This window comes from Schistocerca serialis, chromosome 6 (assembly GCF_023864345.2).
Source record: "Schistocerca serialis cubense isolate TAMUIC-IGC-003099 chromosome 6, iqSchSeri2.2, whole genome shotgun sequence".
In the NCBI taxonomy this organism is placed as follows: Eukaryota; Metazoa; Arthropoda; class Insecta; order Orthoptera; family Acrididae; genus Schistocerca; species Schistocerca serialis.
Window position 1 is genome coordinate 467,800,483 of NC_064643.1, and position 21,963 is coordinate 467,822,445.

A 21,963-nucleotide genomic window follows, 5' to 3' on the forward strand; every position below is an offset into this window, starting at 1 on the left:
CCTGTAATGCAGACTTGGCACCAAGTGGTGTTCATCTTTTCTCCAAGGCTAAGGTCTGGCTGGCTACTCAGCACTTCACGTTTAATGATGACACCAAGAATGCTGTCAACAGCTAGCTGAAGCATCAGGAACCACCATTCTTTGTTGAAGGGATTAAGAACCTAGTGCGATGTATGAAAACTGTTTGGATTTGGGTGGCAACTATGCAGAGAAGCAATGTCAACATGTAAGTAAAGATTTATATAAAAATAGAACAAATAGGCACTGCAGCATCTATACACGCCTCAGTGTTCTCATAACACACACCTACAGTCACAATAAAAGTTTGGTATTCTGCTTAGAATCTTAGAGTGGTCGTCTCTGGACAAGATAACATGCACATACCAATTTATGCAGGGATTAGGCTGGTAGTACCACTTTGTTACCTTGAAACCAATATTCATTTGAAGTATTAATTGGCATTTCACAATAAAGTATTTTGTGTAATTATTTCTGAACTGCAAAACATATATGTGTGGGTCTTAAGGATGATGACTGTTAGCACTGTATTAAATTCTCAAGTAATCAAATGAGTTCATGGAGTATTTTTGGATGCAGAATTATAAACGATAATTTAGAATCAAATGCTAAACTGGGTTTCAAATCCAGGTCTGTGCCTTCCATAGGCAGTGCATTACCAATTACTAACTTCAATGACATTTCTTTCGTGCTGTTTTGCACAAAATTCCTATGGTATTGTTTGCTTGGTATACTTTTAGAAACCACTTCCCTATAATGTTTGGTTCTCCTTCTCCGGTTTTCATTGTACCTCATTCACATCATAATTTTTATCACTGTAGGACATTAGCGTACGGTACTTTAGGATAGTGTGGAATATCTGAGGGTCCAACGAGTTTAGTTGTCACATTAGTGCTTCTGCTGCTGCGCATCCGCAGTGACTTTGTAAGACCCACACAAATATGATTTTGCAGATGGCTGACTTATTTCATAAATTCTTAGAGCACAGAGTTGTTGTGTAAATGAACATCATGACTATTCTGTGGGCATTGCATAAGGTGATAAATTTATTATAAATAGAGTTTGCTGTGTACTCTAGTGTTTCTAAAATATATCTTAACTTTGCACTTCCACAGGCAATATATACAGTCTCGAACTTGTACTGGTCTATGAACTCATAATCCATGTCAACAGCTTTCTTAGCTCCATCAATGGACAGGACTTCGATGTCCAGCAAACATTGTAACACCTTGAATGCTCTACAATATCAAACAGGTGACATTCACATCTTTTACTGTTATGTATGTAACAGATGTACAATATAAGGTATTGTACCATGACAGAGAAACAGAGTGCATCATTTTAAGTTCTATTTCAATAAATTTTGGAGTTTAGGTTGGCACGTGTTTATTGATATAAAAGTACTTCGAGAAATAATTAAAAACAAACATTTAGATATTCTACACGACTCATGATCTTGTAAATTAGCAGTGTTTAAAACTTCTATGTGACGTAATGTCAACAGACAAGTAGTGGTGCTTCTTACATCTCCCATAACTCTTCCATAAACCTCTCTGCATTGTGTGGCAGTCTTCACTACTGACAATGTCTCCTCCTCTGACCAAGTGCTTCTACGGTTACAGAGCACTCTGCCAGCTTTATATGGTTCCCTGTTTAAGGGGTAATCATTCATTTTGCACCAAGCCATTGAACCACATGGAATTATCACCATCTCGAATGTAACACCATTTAATTTTGTGTTTGGATGCTCTTCAAGTAATTATATCACCACTGCTTCAACCTAATAGCTTTTTTTTATTTTTTTTTAATACATATCTGGGCCCACAGCCTCCACAAATCTCTTAAAAGAAGTCATTTTTCTATTTTGATACTAGTGATCAGCCAATTATTTCCTGCTGGGCATCTTTAAGCAACATTACCCCAAAAGGAAACAACATGACACTTACTCACAATGTTCTAAAGCTTCTGGACAGCCAGCATATTAATAAATATTTCTGAAACTGTTTGTTTTTTGGCACCTCCCTGAACCTGTTACTTTTTTTCATTTTGTCATCGTTTTGTTATTAGTATGGTAGATATATGCTACACAAAATCTACGTAACAATTCTGTAGTAACTAATTTTCAAAGGTTCACAGAAGTGCAGTTACAATGCAACTGACACACTGCAATTACCTACATAAAGGTTACATTAGATGAATAAAAATAAACTGTATTAAGAAACAATACATAAATAAAGAAAAGGAAACTGTTATTAAATAGTTTTACCTTTAAACTGAGTTCGTAAGGCATCCACATCAGATAATGATAAATGGCTATCATTCAACTTCTTCAGTTTCATGTCAGTGTCATCTTCAAGTGTTTTGCAACTCCTTATTTTATCATATAGAATGTTCGGCTAAAAAAAAATCATAGTTTCACATTAAATATCAGAAATGCAGTATCTTAACACCTTAACATAAACTCCCCCGACTTATCTCATTTTTATTATTTTGACAGAGACTTAAAGTCACAAGTATACTCGGTCAACTTAAGAACAGACACCGCATCTATATCTGTTTCAGCACTGATAGTTAAGTATTCAATCGCTAGAGAGAATCTGGCCCTATATTTGTAGCCTATCTGTCATGCTCTGGCTGAGGTGATTGCCATTAAATACTGTCTTTACTATGTGCAGCTTTGGATACTCAACAACAAAACGTGCACTTTCTCTCTCTCTCTCTCTCTCTCTCTCTCTCTCTCTCTCTCTCTCTCTCTCCCACACTGTTGTTTAGGCAATACTTTCAAAAAACAATGGCAACAATAATGTGATGTTACTTCACTAGAGACAGAAAGTGACGACAGATCATCGGTTGAGTGAAAAGTGCCACAGTGGTCAAAATAAATACATCCACTGTGCTCCAGCCAGCTTCTCCAAGAGTTATGTTCACAGGGAACTTCACAGATACACAGAAACAAATAAACGACTTGAAGTTTCAGGATATTTTCGTCAAAGTCCAGAGCACGAGTATACTTGACATTTCATTACCAGCAACCTAAAAATTTATTTGTGTGTGTGTGTGTGTGTGTGTGTGTAATCATTAGAAATCTGAACATTGTGTAAGAAGACTAGTTGCTGTTGACTGAAGCAATACGACTATCTTAATCTTGAGTTTGTGGTGGTGGCAGACATCATTTGATTGACTCCAAGAATACCAGAGATTTTTGGTCCAAAAAGAATGACTCCAGGAATACCAGAGAATTGGAGCCAATCAAATGATGTCTGCCACAACCACAAAACTCTAGATCAACTGCAGCTTGCATTCTTATTGCTTCGGTCAACAGCAACTGGTCTTCTTACACAATGTTCAGATTTCTAATGCTTGTGAAATATGATTGAAACACTTATGGAAAAATGCAAACACTTTTATTAAAATGTAAATTATAATCTTTTGCATAACATGACATTTCATATAAGACCTTAAGAGTTTATCTACCTGGATGATATTGTGGTTTCCAGTTCCTAAACTGATGAACACCTGCAGAACCTTCAGGCTTTGTTCATCATGCTGCAGAAGACCAGGTTGAAATATAACTTGGACAAATCACAGTTTTTTCAACTGTTTCTTGTCTATCTCAGTTTCAAAGTCATGGGTGGTGCCACCACTAGGTTATGCCTGCATGTCGGTGCCATTATGCCTTTGCCGTATCCTATAAATGTCAAAGAGCTCACAGCCTCTCTCAAAATGATTGTGTAATACCATAAATTTCTTCCCAATGCAGCCACAGAGGCTCAGCCTCTTCATACTTTCTTAGATAAAGGTGTTCCTTTTCACTGATTGCCCGCCTGTGAGCATGCTTTTACCCTGTTGTTTTTACCCTGTTGAAGTCAAAATTACGCTTGACACCTTGATTGGTTACCTTCCAATCAGGCCAACAGATGCCTGCCAGTATGGCATTGGGGCCATTCTCATGCACAAATGTGCAGATGTTTCCAAATGCCCTACTGCGTACACTTCCAAAACCTTGAATCAGGTGCACCTGCACTACTCCCAAAAAGAAAAAGAAGCCCTTGGTATTCTGTATGCAGCCAAGAAACATCATGTTTTTCTCTATGGTTCTAAATTTCATTTGATTACTAATCACAAATGTCTCGTTTCTCTCTTCCATCTGGCAGCATCACTATTTATTCATTGCACTATAACTATGAGGTTCATTTCTGCCCCATGGCACAACACACTAATGCAGACGCTCTTTTTCGATACGGATTGGCTCCAATCCAGCATTTCATCAGAATGAACTGTAGGGTTCCCATTTCGACATCAAAGCTCAAAACACAGGACAGTTTTTTCCAATTACCAGTCCTTGGATTTCAGTGGCTGTCATGGCCAATCCTGTCTTACATCAGATTGTTCAATTCGTCCACCATCGCTGGCCAGATAAACCACTGAGCCTGGAGTTAGATCCCTTGCGTAATAATTACGCACTCCACAAATGACTATATTCTTGATGGTGTGTTACTGTTGGCTACGCCCAGGGTTGTGATCCCGCTGGTGTTGCAGTGGGACGTTGTGCACCTTCTCCACCTGGACACTGGGGTGTTTCTCATAAAAAATTGTAGATCTGCTGCCCCATTTTAACCAGGTATTGACAATGAGAGCATGCGAATTGTGGCAGCCAACTCGCAATGCATCACCCATCAAGCAGCACCCAGGGCCCCCCATCCACCGCCCCTGCCACAGTGCCTCTGAGAGCATATTCATGCTGAAATGGTGGGTCCATTCCTTAACTTCTTTTGGCTCGTGGTAGATGACGTTTTCTCAGAATTTCCTTATGTGGTCTGTTTTCTGCCCACATCAACATCTGCAATGATCACGAACCTCTCAAAGATTTTTTCCTTGGAAGGATTGTTGTATACACTTATGATGGACAATGGACAATGGCCCACAATTTGTGCTCCTCAGGATTTTTGAAGATCTTCAATGATAATCTATTTAATGGTATTAATGGTATAAATAATAATTAAGTGATTTATATTGCTTGATACTCGATGATGAACAATGAGCACAAAGGTTGATAATCCTACAGATTAGCACTGGTTGCACTACAAACTTTTATCCTTCATTATAACACAGTCAAGGATAATTAATCTGTCAATATGGTTAATGATCATTACTTTTTTTCCAATCCATGTGGTATCAAGTGAATTCTAGCAAATCACAGCAGACCTCACACGTAGTAGTAGCTCAAATATCTTCTCTACTTGATAGCTTAAATACCAAGCATAACAATATTATATGTTACTGTAGGTACATACGACAACTTAATTTTCACAAGCAAGTGAGATTTACTATTTATACCAATCCCCAAACAGAAGCAACTGCAAGAGCATTATCTGGCCATAATCAACTCCAAAATGAGCATTCCATCAATTAATATGCAGTATCTTTTCTGAGGGTAGCAAATGGAATTTATGATATTACAACATAGTGAACTCTGCTAAGCTGAAAATGATGCTGCAAATTGTGTTACCTGAAAGTCAACTGGATCAGGCTGAGGCTCTTGTGTTGTTGTCTTCTTGGTTGAAGTACTTATGAGCCCACGTAGATCAGCTATGAAAGCTTCATCATAAATACCTCTATCATCCCATACTTGAAATATCCTCAATATTTTGGACTTCACCTTTTCTTCTCTGCAACATCAGGGAAATTTCTCATTAATGATTTCTAGATCAGTATTGTTCATGTTTATGTTCTATTTAGTGCTGTTCTAACTGGACATATCATATGTGCTACTTCATTCCACCCCACATTAACAGTTCCTTCAATAACATCTGTTTTATTGCCATGTATAAATTCTTAGTTTTCAGTCACAAGTTTTTAAGCTAATTAATATTAGTGAATTCACCTTAACAAATGTCTCATTTCCCTTGTACTACAGCATGCAAGGATTTGAAGAAATGACTAACAGCCATAACTGCCAGTGACAGTAATGAAGAACTGAAATTGCAATATGTGTTATGAAGTTAATCTCTGATAAAGATGCAGCTGAAGCTGCAGGATATCATGAATACATAATTATCATCAGTTTAAAGTATTTACTGTGGCAAATGACGATACTTCAGGGTTTTATCTCACCAGCCATAGATTTCCCACCTAGTCACACACAATATCATTAGACCTCTAGTACTAACGTAATGTTAATAATGTGTACACACACACACACACACACACACACACACACACACACACACACACACACACACTGCTGTTGCTATTTCCTTTCTTACTTTTCAGGCTCTGGTGGTCTACGTATTTTACAGCTTTTATTGTTATTCCACACTTTCATCTCCCCTCTCCCCCTTGAACCGAATATTTTTACGAATGTACCCCCCCCCCCCCCTCCTCCCCCCCTTCCCCACACACACCTAGTATCTCTCTCCCCCTTCCCTCCCCAAATGAGCTTGTATTTGCTAAAACAACTGCCTTTATCTAACTTTCCAAACAACTACTCTACTACTAATGCTTCATTTCTGATGTAGACATACACAGTTAGAGTCCACTGTTTAATATCAGAACATGTTTCTTTGATCTATCTGCCAGATAACTTTGCTAGTACCATTTTACTAAAATTCCCTTTTCTGTTTATTCCAATGGACAGCCTGAAAACAAGTTCCTTTCAAATTTGTTACACTATTTCTGGATAGATATGACTAATTATTGCAATTGAAGATGTACTGAATATGTTGAAGTTAATTTGTATTTCTGTTTCTGTTGTTCTGTATGTAAAGTTTGCTTTAACTATTAGGCAAACAAGACTCGGCTTACAGCTAATGCCCAAACTGGCAAGATGACAAATGCAAGCCTTTAGAAGAACAAACAACTAGAGGAAAGAGAGGTAAAGCCTAAAGGAAAATTAAGATGACCTTTGGAGAAAAGAGAAGTATCTGTATGAATATAAAGAGCTCAGATGGAAAACCAGTCCTAAGCAAAGAAAAGTACCTGTATGAAAAAAAGGGCTCACATGGAAGACCAGTCCTAAGCAAGGAAGAGAAAGCTGCACAACAGAAGGAATATACAGATGGGCTACACAAGGGAAATTAAACTGAACGAAATATTATAGAATGGGAAGAGAATGCAGATGAAGATGAGATGGGAGATATGATACTGTGAGCAGAATCTGAAAGAGGCTCAAAGATCCATCTGAACTACATATATCCTTGGCAGAGCCAGCCATGACAAAATTACTCAATCTAGCTTCCACGATGTACACCACAGGGTAAATACCTTCAGACTTCAAGAAGAGTCTAATAATTCCGGTTCGAAAGAGAGCGGGTGCTGACAGGTGTGAATGTTACTGAACTACCAGCTGCAAAAGTCATGGTTACAAGATATTGACACAAATTATTCACAGAAGAATGGAAAAATGGGTGGATAATGATCTCAAAGAAGATCATTCCAAGTTCTGGAGAAATATAGGACCATGTGAGGCTATACTGACCGTACAAATTATCTAAGAAGATAGGTTAAAGAAAGGTTTACATTCATAGCATTTGTAAGCTATTGACAATTTTGACTGGAATACTGGACTTCTGAAGTTATTGGGGTAAAATATAGGGAGCAAAAGGTTATATAGAACCTATATACAAACTGAAGGCAGTTATAAGAGCTGAAGGGCATGAGCGGTAAGCATACATGATCAAATTCGTGCACTGATGAAACGTAAGGAAAATAAAGAAAAATTTGGAGAAGGAATTAAAGGTCAGGGAGAATAAATAATTCAAAGTTTGTCAATGACTTGGTAATTCTGTCAGAGACAGCAAAGGACTTCAAAGAGCAGCTGACAAGAATGATCAGTGCCTTGAAAGAAGGGTACAAAATGAACACCAACAAAAAGCAAAACAAGGGTAATAGAATGTAACAGAATTAAATCATGTTATGTTATGGGAATCAGATTAGGAAATGAGAAACTAAAAGTAATAGATGAGTTTTGCTGTTTGGTAATAAAAGAACTGAGAATGGCTGAAGTAGAAAGGATACAAAAGGTAGACCGGCAATGGCAAGAAAAGTGTTTCTGAAGAAGAGAAATTTATTAACATCAAATAAAAATTGAAGTGTTTGGCTATTTTACCTCATGAGAGAACACTTTGGTAGTGCTCATCCATTGTCACAGAACTGACTGATTTTTATGAAACTTCTTAGAGAATGAAGGCACAGATCTACGTCAAAAACAGTATGCAGGAATGCATCAAAATTGTTCCTTAGTGGGCAGTTATTTTTCATTTTTGCTGAGGTAAATATTTTAGATGTTTATATACATACTGGATAGTTGACAAGCCAGACATAAATCTGACTGATCACTTTTTCGTCAACATTTAAAGCCATCTAACTAAGTTACTACAATCAGCGCTTTCACTGCCATCAAAAACTGTCTGAAATGGTCAAGGGTGACAATAAAGCATAAATTCACTTGCAATGTCTGTGCAATACAGAGCAGCCGATACACTTTGCAGAACGTTGTCTGTCTGACTATCACTAACCAAAGTGGACTGCAGCACGTTCTGTCTGCTTTTTATTTGACTGGCATAATTCACAGGCAGGCAGCAGCTATGGTGCCAACACTGTAGTGGGACAAGACAGGTAGTTAATCTCATTTATTCAACTATAGTTGTATAACCAAAATATCATTCCTTTTGAAATGTACGATAGCTACTACAACTACTTCTACTATTGAGAGATTCTTTGCCACACAATGCAATGGATGTATGAGAGGTATAGTAGCTCACTAACAGCCCATAAATGCCCCTGAAGAACAACGGTGATGAATTTTGATCTCCTATTGAAGTAACCTGAAAGGAGATACCCTCCAAAGGACATTTAATGTCTTTGTGATTCAATGTCACAAATTTCCACTAATGGTAAAATCATTAAATACTGGTTGTTTGCCAACTTAATACCCTGCGATGGTCCTGTTTTGTAGTTTCTGATGACTGATTTCTATGCATCTGGATGCACTGAACCCAAAAATGACCTTAGTTCTGTTGCATTGTGCCAGAATTTTTTGCATATCGCAATTTGCCAAATTTAGTATATGTAAAACAAACTGAGACTTAATGGCAGAATGAAAGAGATTTGTTTCATATAAAACAGATAATTTTGCAGCTTATAGTAGACAATAATATAACAGCACATGGAAAATAAAAAAAAACTGACTATTTTATTCGTTGTGTCTATGTCCCTTCGGACCAGCCACGCTCTGTTTCAGGCTTTTCTGAGCCTGTGGCTCTTCTGGGATCATCTGAGTGGAACATCCAGCAATGGTCCACTATCATTGCAGTATTCCATCTTCCTTGGTAACACTTTTCCATTTCTTTGATATCCTGATGGAATCTGTCACCCATCTCCTGATTAACAATACCCAGATTCTCAGGAAAGTAGTCCAAATGTGAACATAGAAAATGAACCTATAAACTTAAAGAACAGTCTAAATTTTGGAACTTCTGCAGCATAATCTCAGGGAATGACTTTACATTCAGATCCTTTTTGTTGCCCAGAAACTTGACTACTATGTCTTTAAAGGCAACCCAAGCTTCTTTAACAGCAACTTCTATTTCTTTTTCAAAATCTCCATCTTTGCAAAGTTTGCTAATTTTCAGATCTGTAAATACACCCTCTTTTAGTTTTGTGGCTGAGAGGGCTGAAAATTTGTTACAAATGTACTGGAAACATTTACCATCTTTTTGTAAGGCTTTCACGAATTGCTTCATCAAGCCTACTTTAATACGCAGAGGTGGAAGAACTTCGGTGACTCAATGAAATGCTTTTGGAACACGTTTTTTACTCCAGGTTCCAATGAAGCACACTGTGGCCAATCTGTCTGTTCACAATGATTTTCCCTGTGTCTGCCATCCAACTCGCATAAAACACAAAGATACTTTGCATACCTGCTTTGCTGTCCAAGACTGATCAATATTACTTTGAGATCATCACACATGATCCACTTATGATCATCGTACTTAATTTTCTGGAGAACAAACTGTGAACTGCCATACCATTCTTTTAAGTGTATAGAATGCCCTATGGGTACTGACACATACTCATTTCTGTTGTGAAGCAGGACAACTTTAATGCTTCATTTCAATGAACTGATGCAATTATGAAGCTTCTTAGGTCAGATGCAAGTTACAGATCAAATCGTTCAGTTCAATTTGTGTAAATGATTGTGGTCAGAATTGCCAGGTTCATACTCCTCTTCTTTATCTTCAGCTGCTTTACCCTATTCAATTTCTGAACCATCTAGTTCCTCTTGATACCATTTCAAACACTAGATGTTTGCTTTTTAACATATATCTGCCGAAACAAACACGTCTGATCAAGGGGGGGACATACAAATGGCTGTGCCAACAAAAACAGTTGAGATGTCCAATACATTTAATGATGAAAGTGCTGCCATCTGTCAGTTTATGATGTCAATAATTCGTTTCCATCATAAACCAACATGACAGCATTTTCTACATATTGAAATTTGTCAGTACATTTTATATTTGTGAGTGGTTTTTTTCCACACATTTTGACAAATTGTAATTTGCATAAAAATCTGATGTAATGGGGAAAAAAGTAAGGTCATTTTTGGCTTCAGCACACAAACACACACAGGAGTCCATCATCAAAACTCGAAAAACATGATACAATCGAAAAAATGCAAGCCTGCGATAATCTGTGTGTATCACTAGTATCTGCACTACCAAGCCACAGTATTATCACCATCTCCTAGAAAAGCTTAGCACATTATAGAATTTTTTCTGCTATGTCTTTCTACATTTCTTTTATCTGCCACTCTATTAATACTGTGAGTTATGTCAACTAGGAAAGTTATGTGCTGACCATCTTCTGTATATGTTTGGAACAGGAACAGGAATATTTACTTATTTTAGATTCAATTACCTCTACTTCTAACTTTTGTTGGGTTGTTTTGTTTCTTATGTTATCTGCCCTTCAGTAATCTCTTTTCATTCCAAAAAATTTCACTTCTATACTTTGTATTTTACATAAATTTCTTTAGGTGTGTACCTAGCAGTAACTCCCATCAATCAGTACTGGAAGAACCTAAGTTTTATCGATTTTACTCTCATTTTTGTCTGGTTTTATATTGCAACATGTTATGGATGGTGACACACATAAATCCAAACGTAGTCATTTTTATACCTAGATTTTTACTACTGTCTGGCCCGTCTGATAGCCCAAACAGCTGATGAACAAACTTCTTCCAAAACCACATTGTGCAACTGCTCTTTGACCCAGAAAACATAACAGGCAATGATTTCAATATCATATTGGTTACACAGATGATTTTTTAACGGGTGAGCTGCTTACTGTATATTATCTCTTTCTTTCACTATTAACACACTGTCTGCAAAAAAACAGACATGCAAGGAGATTAACAGTATCCACTACAAAATTCATTTCAGTCAATGCTGACAAAATTGTTTACCAGTTCTACCCCTATCAACTGTCTCATCATCATCAACAGCCCATAAATATTGCTCAGGCTGCTCTAGTAGGAGCCTCAATGAGTACTTAACTCCTAGCATGTTTTGACACAGCCATCAACTAAGCACTATTTATGAGCTATTGATAATGACAACTGAAACGGGTATAGCCACAAAACAATTGTGACGGTTAACTGAAATAAACCTTATTGTCTATTTTTGTGCAGACAATGCCCTAATAGTGAAGGAGAGAGATAATTTGCAATAAGCAGTTCACCAACTGAAATTTTATAGCAAAAAGTAATGTGCTTACTGATGCTCTCAGACAATAACAGGCCAACATGAACAAACTAGTAATGTCTGTAGGGATTTTGCATACTAATATGGAGGTACAGAAATAAATATAGAGAGATGTAAGAAACAATAATCACTGATTTGTGAATGATTTGCATGTCTCAGTGGCGGAAGGGTATAGTGAGTGGACTACTGGCAACCAGTGTGAATACATATGGTACCACTGACACTTTGGAAGTGAATGCCAGATATGACAGTGCATGCAGGCCAACTGACTTGCTACTAGAGACCACATCACAAATAAACAAATCATCCAATGGGCTACCAACGTTGCGACTATCACAACGATTTGTTGAAAACTGTTGCAAGTGGGGATCTGAACCTATATTAATGGCACAGAATCGACATAAAAGAATCAAATTTGCCTAGAATATAAAAGTGTTAAACATGAGTTTCTCCCAGCAGTTCAAATGATTAAGGACCTTACAGGAACGCTTCCAGGTAACAATTACAATACCCCACCATGTTCACGGTACAAATGCATGAGAGATCACTGAGCATGGTAGTTTAAATTCTCAGTGGGCTGGGGTGCACAGATGTGAAAATTAAACAATGGTACAAAAAGTGACATAACACAAGTAAACAACTAGTGCCACAACACAACTGCAAGATGACTAATGACAGGCATTATTAATACTGAAACTTTAACTAACAACAAGGCCATTTATAACACTAACTCCATCCCTCTGCTGCTTAAACAGGGGTAGAGCCAGGCCCCTTGCTGAATTTAGGGAAAAAAAGCTCTATCTGTATTTATAAGGTCACTTGTTAGTACAATCTCAATAGTCTCCTCAATAACATTAGTCTCTGGGTGTACGACTGGTACCTTAAGATCCAACCACACACTAGAGAACTGCAGGCTGCCTCTGTCAATGCATCAGCAACACAACCGCAGCCCAATTCACCTGCGTAAGTCGATGCAGTACTTGGGAGCACCACATCTGCCGGATACAGTACTGCTGTGCCTTGCCACATGATATTAGCCTAACTTCCTAGTATCCCTCCACCAGACTGCCTTTAAGGGATGCTTCCATATGGCCTGCCAGTCAATGTGACTTCCAGGGTTGATATCAACACACTACTTCGGAAGTGCCACAAGCATATTCCTCAGAACTTAGGACTCCATCAGGGCAGCCTGTACCAACCGTGCCTACAATAAAGTTTCTTGATCATAACAGAAACTTTCAATTTCAAGAAATGTTATGGTATTAGTGACAATCTTTTATAGGATTACAATAATCTTTACTTTGCCTTCAATTGGAAGCTGTTTCAATTGCTCAATGTTATATCATGTACTTTCCGTGTTCTAATAAAGTACTACTGTCTTTGGCCACCTGGCCATCTTTCACTTCTTATGTGTCCATCACCCACAGAAGAATACTACAATGGCGACAAAAGTAAACATTTCACGAGGGTAAACATTTCATGACTCTTCTGTCTCTGCAACTTTGTTCCCAACGTCTCGTGCTCAACTAGGTAGCCTTCCTCTCTGAGTCCCCCCCCCCCCCCCCCTTCCACATTCGAATGATGTAGTTGCTGTGCACAATTTTGCTCTCTCAATTTCCATGATTCTACATCTTATTGTTCCTTGTTTTGCCTTGCCTCTGTCTCATACGAGTGCAGCTTCATTTCTTAGTTCTCATGTTTTTCTTTTTGTGACATTTCACCATGCCCGCCCACTTCTGCTGCTCCCTGTCAATGTTGGATCCCCCTCCATATTTTGGTTGTTGCCCTCTCTTGCATGTTTCCTACATCTCCTTCCACACTGCAACATCTCTTCTGCAGCTTTCTCTGTTACAGGATCAACAGCTGCTCTGTTTCACCCAGAATATATCTTGCTTTACACAGCACTGTTTGGTGGCAGCACCCCCAAGTGCTGTGGATAGGACATGACAACACAGTTTCTGAATCACACAAGACACTTCATGCACATGTCAGAGCTTCTTTGGTGGCACCTTGCCTGATCTGATGACTCCCCCCCGCACAGGATTCCACACTGCTGTCCCCACCTCCGCCAGATTTTGACAATGCCTTAGATTTATGGCCCACCTTACTGGCTGCTCTGAACACCACTACCACATTTCCACTCTTCTCGATGATACTCACGCCCACTGCTGCTGCCACTGACTCTCATCCAGCATCATTTGGTCTGGTGACACCTCAATCGGTACTGCCCACACTGGCTATCCCCCAATCCAGTACCTCAACTGCAATGCCTCCTCCTGAAGTGCCACCGGCTCCTGTGCCACCTAGTCCTGTTCTGGCTCCTCCTGTGCCTCTCGGCAGTCAGCCTGGTCAATGGCCCTCTCCATCAGACCCTCTCCTTTACTTCCAAATCCCTAGGTGCCACCCACTCCAGGGGCTGCCCTTCTTCATCTGCTCATGCTGTTGCTCATCTATTTTCTGCAGATCCTGGCCCTTCATATCCTGACATGTCTCCCATCATTCCATCTGTTGCTGAAGCTTCACAACCACCTCCAGTGTCCTCCTTGCACTTCTGCGCCTCCTTCCTTCTCAGTTAGGGTCTCGCCCATCTCCTGTTCTTGCTTTCTTCTCTGACAGAAGCCTCCACTGTGCACTTTCTGTCTTCTGTGGGGGTCTGCCCAGTGCTGTCTCAATCTGGTCACTGACCTCAGGGTCCTCACAGGGCTTGCTGTACTTCCCTACACCACATGCCTTCCAGTTTTGGAAGCTTTGCTGACATGCCCAGCTGCCTTCAGTGGCCCTGCTCTTTCTCAACAACTGGTCTGCATATCACGGCATTCAGCCCCCCCCCCCCCCCCCCCCCCCGCAGCTGCCCGCCATGCTTATGCCTTCTGCCAGAACCCAGCCGCAATGGCCAACCTTTCTTCCTCGATAGCTCAACACCCTGTGCTCCACCTACCACCTACAGCTGAAGACAAGGCATCTGCATCAGCCAACCTACTGGGAATTTCACTTGGACTGCCACGAAGTCCTCTCAATCCGTTACTGCCTGGCTATTCCCATCAGCACCCTTGCATCCCAATAGCCACCACTGGTTTGAGTGCCTGTTTCCCATTGGCTGCTGTCCTCCCGGCCAGCTTGCATCGGTGCTACACAGCATGCCTTGCTGCCCCTGTGCTGGGGTGCCCTGTTCCAATGTTGCCTGTCCTGTGGCTTCCAGCCCTGGCGTCACCTCATGTTCCAACACCAGTAGCACTCTCCATATCGCCAGCACGCATGCACCATCCTGTACCGTTAGTTCCTGTCTGGTGTTTCCTGTGGCATAGACTCCAGCCTCCTGTAATCTATCACCTTTTCAGTAAGAAAGAGGAATGTCCCCATCCTCTGTCGTCCCTGCTGTCCAGTCCTAGTCTCCTCTGGATGTGTGGTCCTTTACTCCATTGTCCTTCCTGCCTATTGCCAGTTTGCCACCCACTTCCTCCGGGTCCTAAGTCCTTCCCTGCACTCTTCCTCTTCTGAGCGTGACTTTCACATGTCTAATGCACTGGGTTTCTTCTCTGATAGGCACCTTCATGGCGTGCCACATGCTTTCTTCTGGTTCCTGCTCTGCACAGTTTCATCCTGGTTGCAAGTCAGGGATGTTACTGATCTTGGTCATCTCCTGTGTGCTCCAGAGTCTTCTCCTCACCACAAAGTGTGAATGTCTTCTCTCTAGGACACCATCACCAGACCTTTGGTTGGACTTCACTGGCAGTCCTGTTCTCTAGTCCTGGAAGTTTTGTCACAAACCTGGCCTCGCCAAGTCATGCTGTCTTTGATGGCTTAGTTACCTTTCTCGACAATGACCTTGCCTGATTACTGTTTCCCCCCCACAGGTACACTTTTCCTGGATGGCTCCACCGTTTTCTCCATGGGTAAGAAGTTGTCATATCTCTGCCTTTCTTCTCTACCGCAACCACCATCTATGCAGCGAGATGCCTCTGGTATCTTCTCGGAATGATGAAAGAGGAATGTGGCATACGGCTGGTGCCTTATGAGGCAGCCACACACCACACCACAAAGGACTGAGGGCAGGTTGCCGCTCTCTCAAGGCATCTGCACTGCACCTGCAGACCACTCTGCCTGCGACGGCTGCTGCAGTATTTGCGGCCACCACATCTGCCACATACAGCACTGCTGTACCAGCACTACGAGCCACCTGATACTAGCCAAATTTCCTATTATTCCTCTGCCAGATAGCATTTCTAGGATGCCATCTAGCAGCTTAGCAGTCAATGTGAGTTCCAGCCTCAACTTTAACAACATCCTACATTGGAAGTGCCATCAGTATATTCCTCAGAGTACTGTGCACCCCATCAGAATCTAGGACAACGCCAATGCAGCCTATACTGACCATGTGTCTGGCAGTGTTTCTCAATCGTGACTGACTGAGTGCTCAACTTGCATCTTGAAGTATTTGTGACAATCTTTTATTACATCAGGACAATCTTTACATTGATTTCACTCAGAAGCTGTTTCAGTTGCTCAATGTTATTGCGTACTTTCTGTGTTGTCATTTGGCTTCAAGCAAGTGAGAATTTGCAGTTTTTTTTTCAATCAACTAAATTTAATGCAAACCAATATTAAGTTCTTTATGCAGGTGGAAATGGATGGCTGTCTTCCCTTCCTCGTGTTGGTCAGGATGAAAGGTGATGGTATGTTATTACATGCAATTTATGGGAAGTCAACAGCACAATGAATTTTATTTTCAGGCTGACAGTTGTTAATAACCATTTCAGCATGAAGAGATACTTCATATCTTGGTTCATAGGTCCTATACCATTTGACACCCTGTTAAGTTTGTCAGGAGAGTTACTCCACTCTGATGTTACCTTTCTCCACAGTGGGTATAGTGCAATTTATAAGGGGTGCATTATGCTATCAACCAACTGTGAATGAGAACAATGATGTGGCATTTAAGTCTACACCTTGTTTGCCTCATGCAGCTAGTCTTTCCAGCACAAACAGTTGTATTCTGCAAAAACACAGTGTTCAGCTTTTTTTTTTCCTGTCCTCTAAGATTAGGGCCCATTTAGGATCTGTAAAGGAAATTCTGGTTTGCCTAAGCAGGTGTCTACTTTATCCCCTGCAGCTCAGACTTGTCATACCATAGTCAGGCTATTAGAACTGTTATGCAGAGAATAAAGTCACATGTTTACAGTAGTCAGACATATCTTTGATTGTAAAACACTGTCTTGGTACTGTTGATCCCACTTGCACTTCTAATTACTGGACTAGTGTCACTAATGAATCTGTTAAGATTAGATTAACAAGTGAGATATTGAGGTTTTTGCCTAAATTCTGTTTGGAATATTTCTCTAACTGATTAAACAACACGGAGGGGGGGGGGGTGGGGGGGGGGGGGGGGGGGGGGGGGGTGGGGGGGGGGGGAGTTAACAGTATTTGCTCTATTTGCTCACTTATTTATTGTTGGTTAATGCTTCACTAATAACAATGTTGGCTTTGGGTGTGTATGGCACTAGTTGTTATTAGTGTGTGTGTGTGTGTGTGTGTGTGTGTATGTGTGTGTGTTTTGTTGTCCTACTGGTTTTTGCTGCAGAGGTGCTCTGGTCACCAACAGTTAAAACTCCCGTGCATTGCAATCTCTTTTTGCATTTGTACCTTGAAAATGACAGGGCAGTTTTTGAAGACATTGCTCACCTGCATTCCTGTAAGTCATTTTAACAGTTTTAAGGTTGGACTACAGCAACTGACAATATGTGGCATTCTCCAATGAGTCAAATCCACTGCTTCATAGCAGAACAAAAGAATACTCTGCAACCATTAAGACATAATTTGAAAGAGACAGCATTATGTTCCAGGAATGTGTTTTCACAGCATTTACCAGGATCATTAATCCATAGGGAGGATATTCGTATTAGATTTGTGTATGTGTCCATCGACTGAGATCAAGTTTTCCAATACATGGTGTATGCTTGCCCTCAGGGAGATGAAATTTTAAAGCAAGATAATGTACCTGTCAATACTGGTAGAAGTGATAGAGAATGGTTGGAAGAACACAATCAAAATTTGACTTCGCTGACCAGCATATTCTCTAGATTGGCATATTTGCTGTGCATATTTCCTGACAGTGATCAGAAAGTAATTACTTAGAAATCTGATGGTTTCTTCCAAAATAGACTTTTTACAATACTTAACTTTCTTCAGAGACTTTCCTAGATTTCGTATTATTGACAATATAAGAAAATACACACTGCAAAGAACTTTTTACACTTCGCTACTTTGATGATATCTCAATATTTGTATACAGCAATGACCGATACTAGTTTGCACATTGTTTTATGACATATCAGTGCATCTTAATTATAAATAGATTTTACGCCTTATAAGTCTGAAAATGATAAATAAATCACACACAAAACACAGCACAAAACTAATATTAAACCTACCTGACCATTGTCGTTGCCCTTTGCAGGGCAGTACCCCAACTTTCCACAAACTCATAATTCTTCCGTTTGCTGTACTGTATGACATCATTTGCCAAATAGAAAAGTGTAACTCGATGCTCGACTTTTACTGAAAAAATCAAAAAGAAGTTAATTTTATTCACACAATAATAACAGCAAAGAAAAACTATTTAGGATAGTGTCTGTGATCTGAATATCACTACAGATTCACAAAAAGTTAAGTTTTCCTTCCACTTACAAACAACAAACATTATTTCAGTCCATGACAGTCAGAAGTAAACATAATCTTCAACCTTGCACACATAAGGGTTCAGAAAGAAATTTCAATGATATCTCCATTAAGTCCATGAAAGACTGTTGTTTTGAACAATTCTACAAATACACAACAGAAAAAAGAATTGCAAGACCAAGAAAGATTTGTGCAACATAACCAAAAGTTGGTAGGTGTGTTTCTACATCTGAAAGCTGACATCTGTTCAAATTTCTGGACAGTCACTGGGAGGGCCACTATGAGGATGCAAATCAGGTTTGCTTTACGTATTATACACACTGTACCAGTTGTGAGCATCAGTTACCTTTGAGATTCAACTGCTAAGTTTATGTTAGTCAAGAACGCCTTTAAAATGACAAAAACACTATTATCAGCACCTCACTGATTTCGAACAAGGCTGTGGAATAGGGCTATGAGAAGCTGGATGTACCTCCTGCAATACTGAAGAAAGACCTGGCAGGAATGTAGCCACTGTACATTTTTGCTGGCAGCGACAGTCACAGGAATGTTCAATCGCAGGAAGAGCAAGCTTCAGATGGCCAAATGGCTCTACCAAGAGGGAAGACCATCATGTTTGGTGTACAGCATTGGCAAATTGTACTGCATCTGCAGCAGCAATTTGAGCATCAATTGGTAACACAATGACATCAGCTGGTAACACAATGACTATTACAAATTAGTTACTTCAAGGACAGCTCTGAGTCATATGCGCTGTAACGTGCTTTCCACCAACCCCAAACCACTGCCATCTGCAACTTCAGTAGTGTCAATCGAGAGCGCATTAGAGGGCAGGATGGAGGTCTGTTGTGTTTTGTGATGAAAGCTGGTTCTCTCTTAGTGATGGCCGTGCGTGGGTTAGATGGAGGCCAGTTGAGGCCTGGGACCAACCTGTCTGCATGCTAGACACACTGAACCTATACCTGGAGTTTCGGTCTTGGGTGCAATTTCATATGACAGCAGAAGCACTCTTGTGGTTATATGACACACCATGATGGCAAATGTATACATTGATCTGGTGATTCAACCTGCTGTGCTGCCATTCATGAACAGCATTCTCGAGTGTTTTTCCTAATAGGATAAAACTAGCATACATAACACTGCTGTAACTGAACATGCACAGAGTGTCGACACATTGCCTTGGCCTGCCCGACCACCAGAACTGTCTCCAATCGAGCACATATAGGACATCATTGGACGACAACTCCAGTGTGATCCACAAACAGCATTAGCCATCCCTGTAGTGACCAACCAAGTGCAACAGGCATGGAAACCCGTCCCACAAATTGACATCCAGCGTCTGTTGGTTGGTTGATGGGTTGGTTGATTTGGAGGAAGGGACCAAACAGCAAGGTTATCAGTCCCATCAGATTAGGGAGGGATGGTGAAGGAAGTCGGCTGCACCCTTTCAAAGGAACCATCCCGGCATTTGCATGAAGAAATTTAGGAAAACTATTGGAAATCAAAATCAGGATGGCCGGACACAGGTTTGAACTGTTGTCCTTCTGAGCGAGAGTCCAGTGTGCTAACCACTGTGCCACCTCACTCGATTCAGTACCTACAAAACACAATTTTGTACGCACGTCTGCATGCTTACATTCAATATTCTGGTAGTTGCACCAATTATTAATGTACTAGCACTTCACATTTGCAATGGTTTATCTCAGGCTTACATTATCCTGTGATCTTGCAATATTAATACTTAAATATGTTGCCTAGACAAATATATTTCTGAAATTTTATTACACTACATTAATAATTTTTTGGTGTTGTGGTTTTTTTCTGTCAGAGTATAATGTCTCACGACATAACTACAAAAGTTTTTCATTTTTCATTAAAACTTCTGGAATTTACAAAACACCAAACAGTGAATTTAAGATGAAAGAATAAACTAAATATTATGTCAAAGAAATAAAAAATGTATCTAGCTTAAGGATGAACATCAATATACTTTTATCCATAATGAACTAAATCAGGGAAAAAAGGAACATAATGACACCAACTGTGATTCATTACAGTTTCCAATTATTGTGGTTTATTTCAGTAGCTGATAACAATGGCAGGGCATGCATTAGTATTACTGCAGATGTAACAGCACTTAAAATACCAGACAGAGAAAAATATTAAGTGGAAAAGTAACAACAGAACGTTATAACTGACACCTTGTTGGCTTGGCTTTAAATTTCCTTTAGATTGCTGTTGGCCCTACTCCATATGTAAAGTGGATGGTATTCACTCCCTACCTATATAGTATTCCTGTATTAATGATATGGATATAATAGGGAAACATTCCACGTGGGAAAAATATATCTAAAAACAAAGATGATGTGACTTAACAAACGCAAGCGCTGGCAGGTCGATAGACACACAAACATACACACAAAATTCAAGCTTTCGCAACCAACGGTTGCTTCATCAGGAAAGAGGGAAGGAGAGGGAAAGACGAAAGGATGTGGGTTTTAAGGGAGAGGGTAAGGAGTCATTCCAATCCTGGGAGTGGAAAGACTTACCTTAGGGGGAAAAAAAGGACAGGCATACACTCGCACACACACCCATATCCAACCGCACATACACAGACACAAGCAGACATTTGTAAAGGCAAAGAGTTTTGACAGAGATGTCAGTCTAGGCAGAAGTACAGAGGCAAAGATGTTGTTGAAAGACAGGTGAGGTATGAGCGGCGGCAACTTGAAATTAGCGGAGGTTGAGGCCTGGCGGATAACGAGAAGAGAGGATATACTGAAGGGCAAGTTCCCATCTCCGGAGTTCTGACAGGTTGGTGTTAGTGGGAAGTATCCAGATAACCCAGACGGTGTAACACTGTGCCAAGATGTGCTGGCCGTGCACCAAGGCATGTTTTGCCACAGTGTGATCCTCATTACCAACAAACACTTCTGCCTGTGTCCATTCATGCGAATGGACAGTTTGTCGCTGGTCATTCCCACATAGAAAGCTTCACAGTGTAGGCAGGTCAGTTGGTAAATCACGTGGGTGCTTTCACATTTGGCTCTGCCTTTGATTGTGTACACCTTCCGGGTTACAGGACTGGAGTAGGTGGTGGTGGGAGGGTGCCTGGGACAGGTTTTACACTGGGGGCGGTTACAAGGGTAGGAGCCAGAGGGTAGGGAAGGTGGTTTGGGGATTTCATAGGGATGAACTAAGAGGTTACGAAGGTTAGGTGGATGGCGGAAAGACACTCTTGGTGGAGTGGGGAGGATTTCATGAAGGATGGATCTCATGAAGGATGGATCTCATTTCAGGGCAGGATTTGAGGAAGTCGTATCCCTGCTGGAGAGCCACATTCACAGTCTGATCCAGTCCCGGAAAGCATCCTGTCATAAGTGGGGCACTTTTGTGGTTCTTCTGTGGGAGGTTCTGGGCTTGAGGGGATGAGGAAGTGGCTCTGGTTATTTGCTTCTGTACCAGGTCGGGAGGGTAGTTGCGGGATGCGAAAGCTGTTTTCAGG

General features: G+C 40.5%; 1 protein-coding gene across 3 annotated transcripts in view; it reads right to left on the reverse strand.

Annotated features, from left to right (window-relative positions):
* Positions 1-21,963, reverse strand: part of LOC126484182 (uncharacterized) — a 166,327-nt gene that overhangs the window by 87,107 nt on the left and 57,257 nt on the right. For all 3 annotated transcript variants that reach the window (XM_050107592.1, XM_050107593.1, XM_050107591.1), the window contains exons 2-4: positions 18,212-18,338; positions 5,528-5,687; positions 2,285-2,414 (exon numbers count right to left, since the gene is read on the reverse strand). In XM_050107592.1, the coding sequence (XP_049963549.1) occupies positions 2,285-2,414; positions 5,528-5,687; positions 18,212-18,338 (417 nt within the window). The remainder of the gene's footprint in view (positions 1-2,284; positions 2,415-5,527; positions 5,688-18,211; positions 18,339-21,963) is intronic.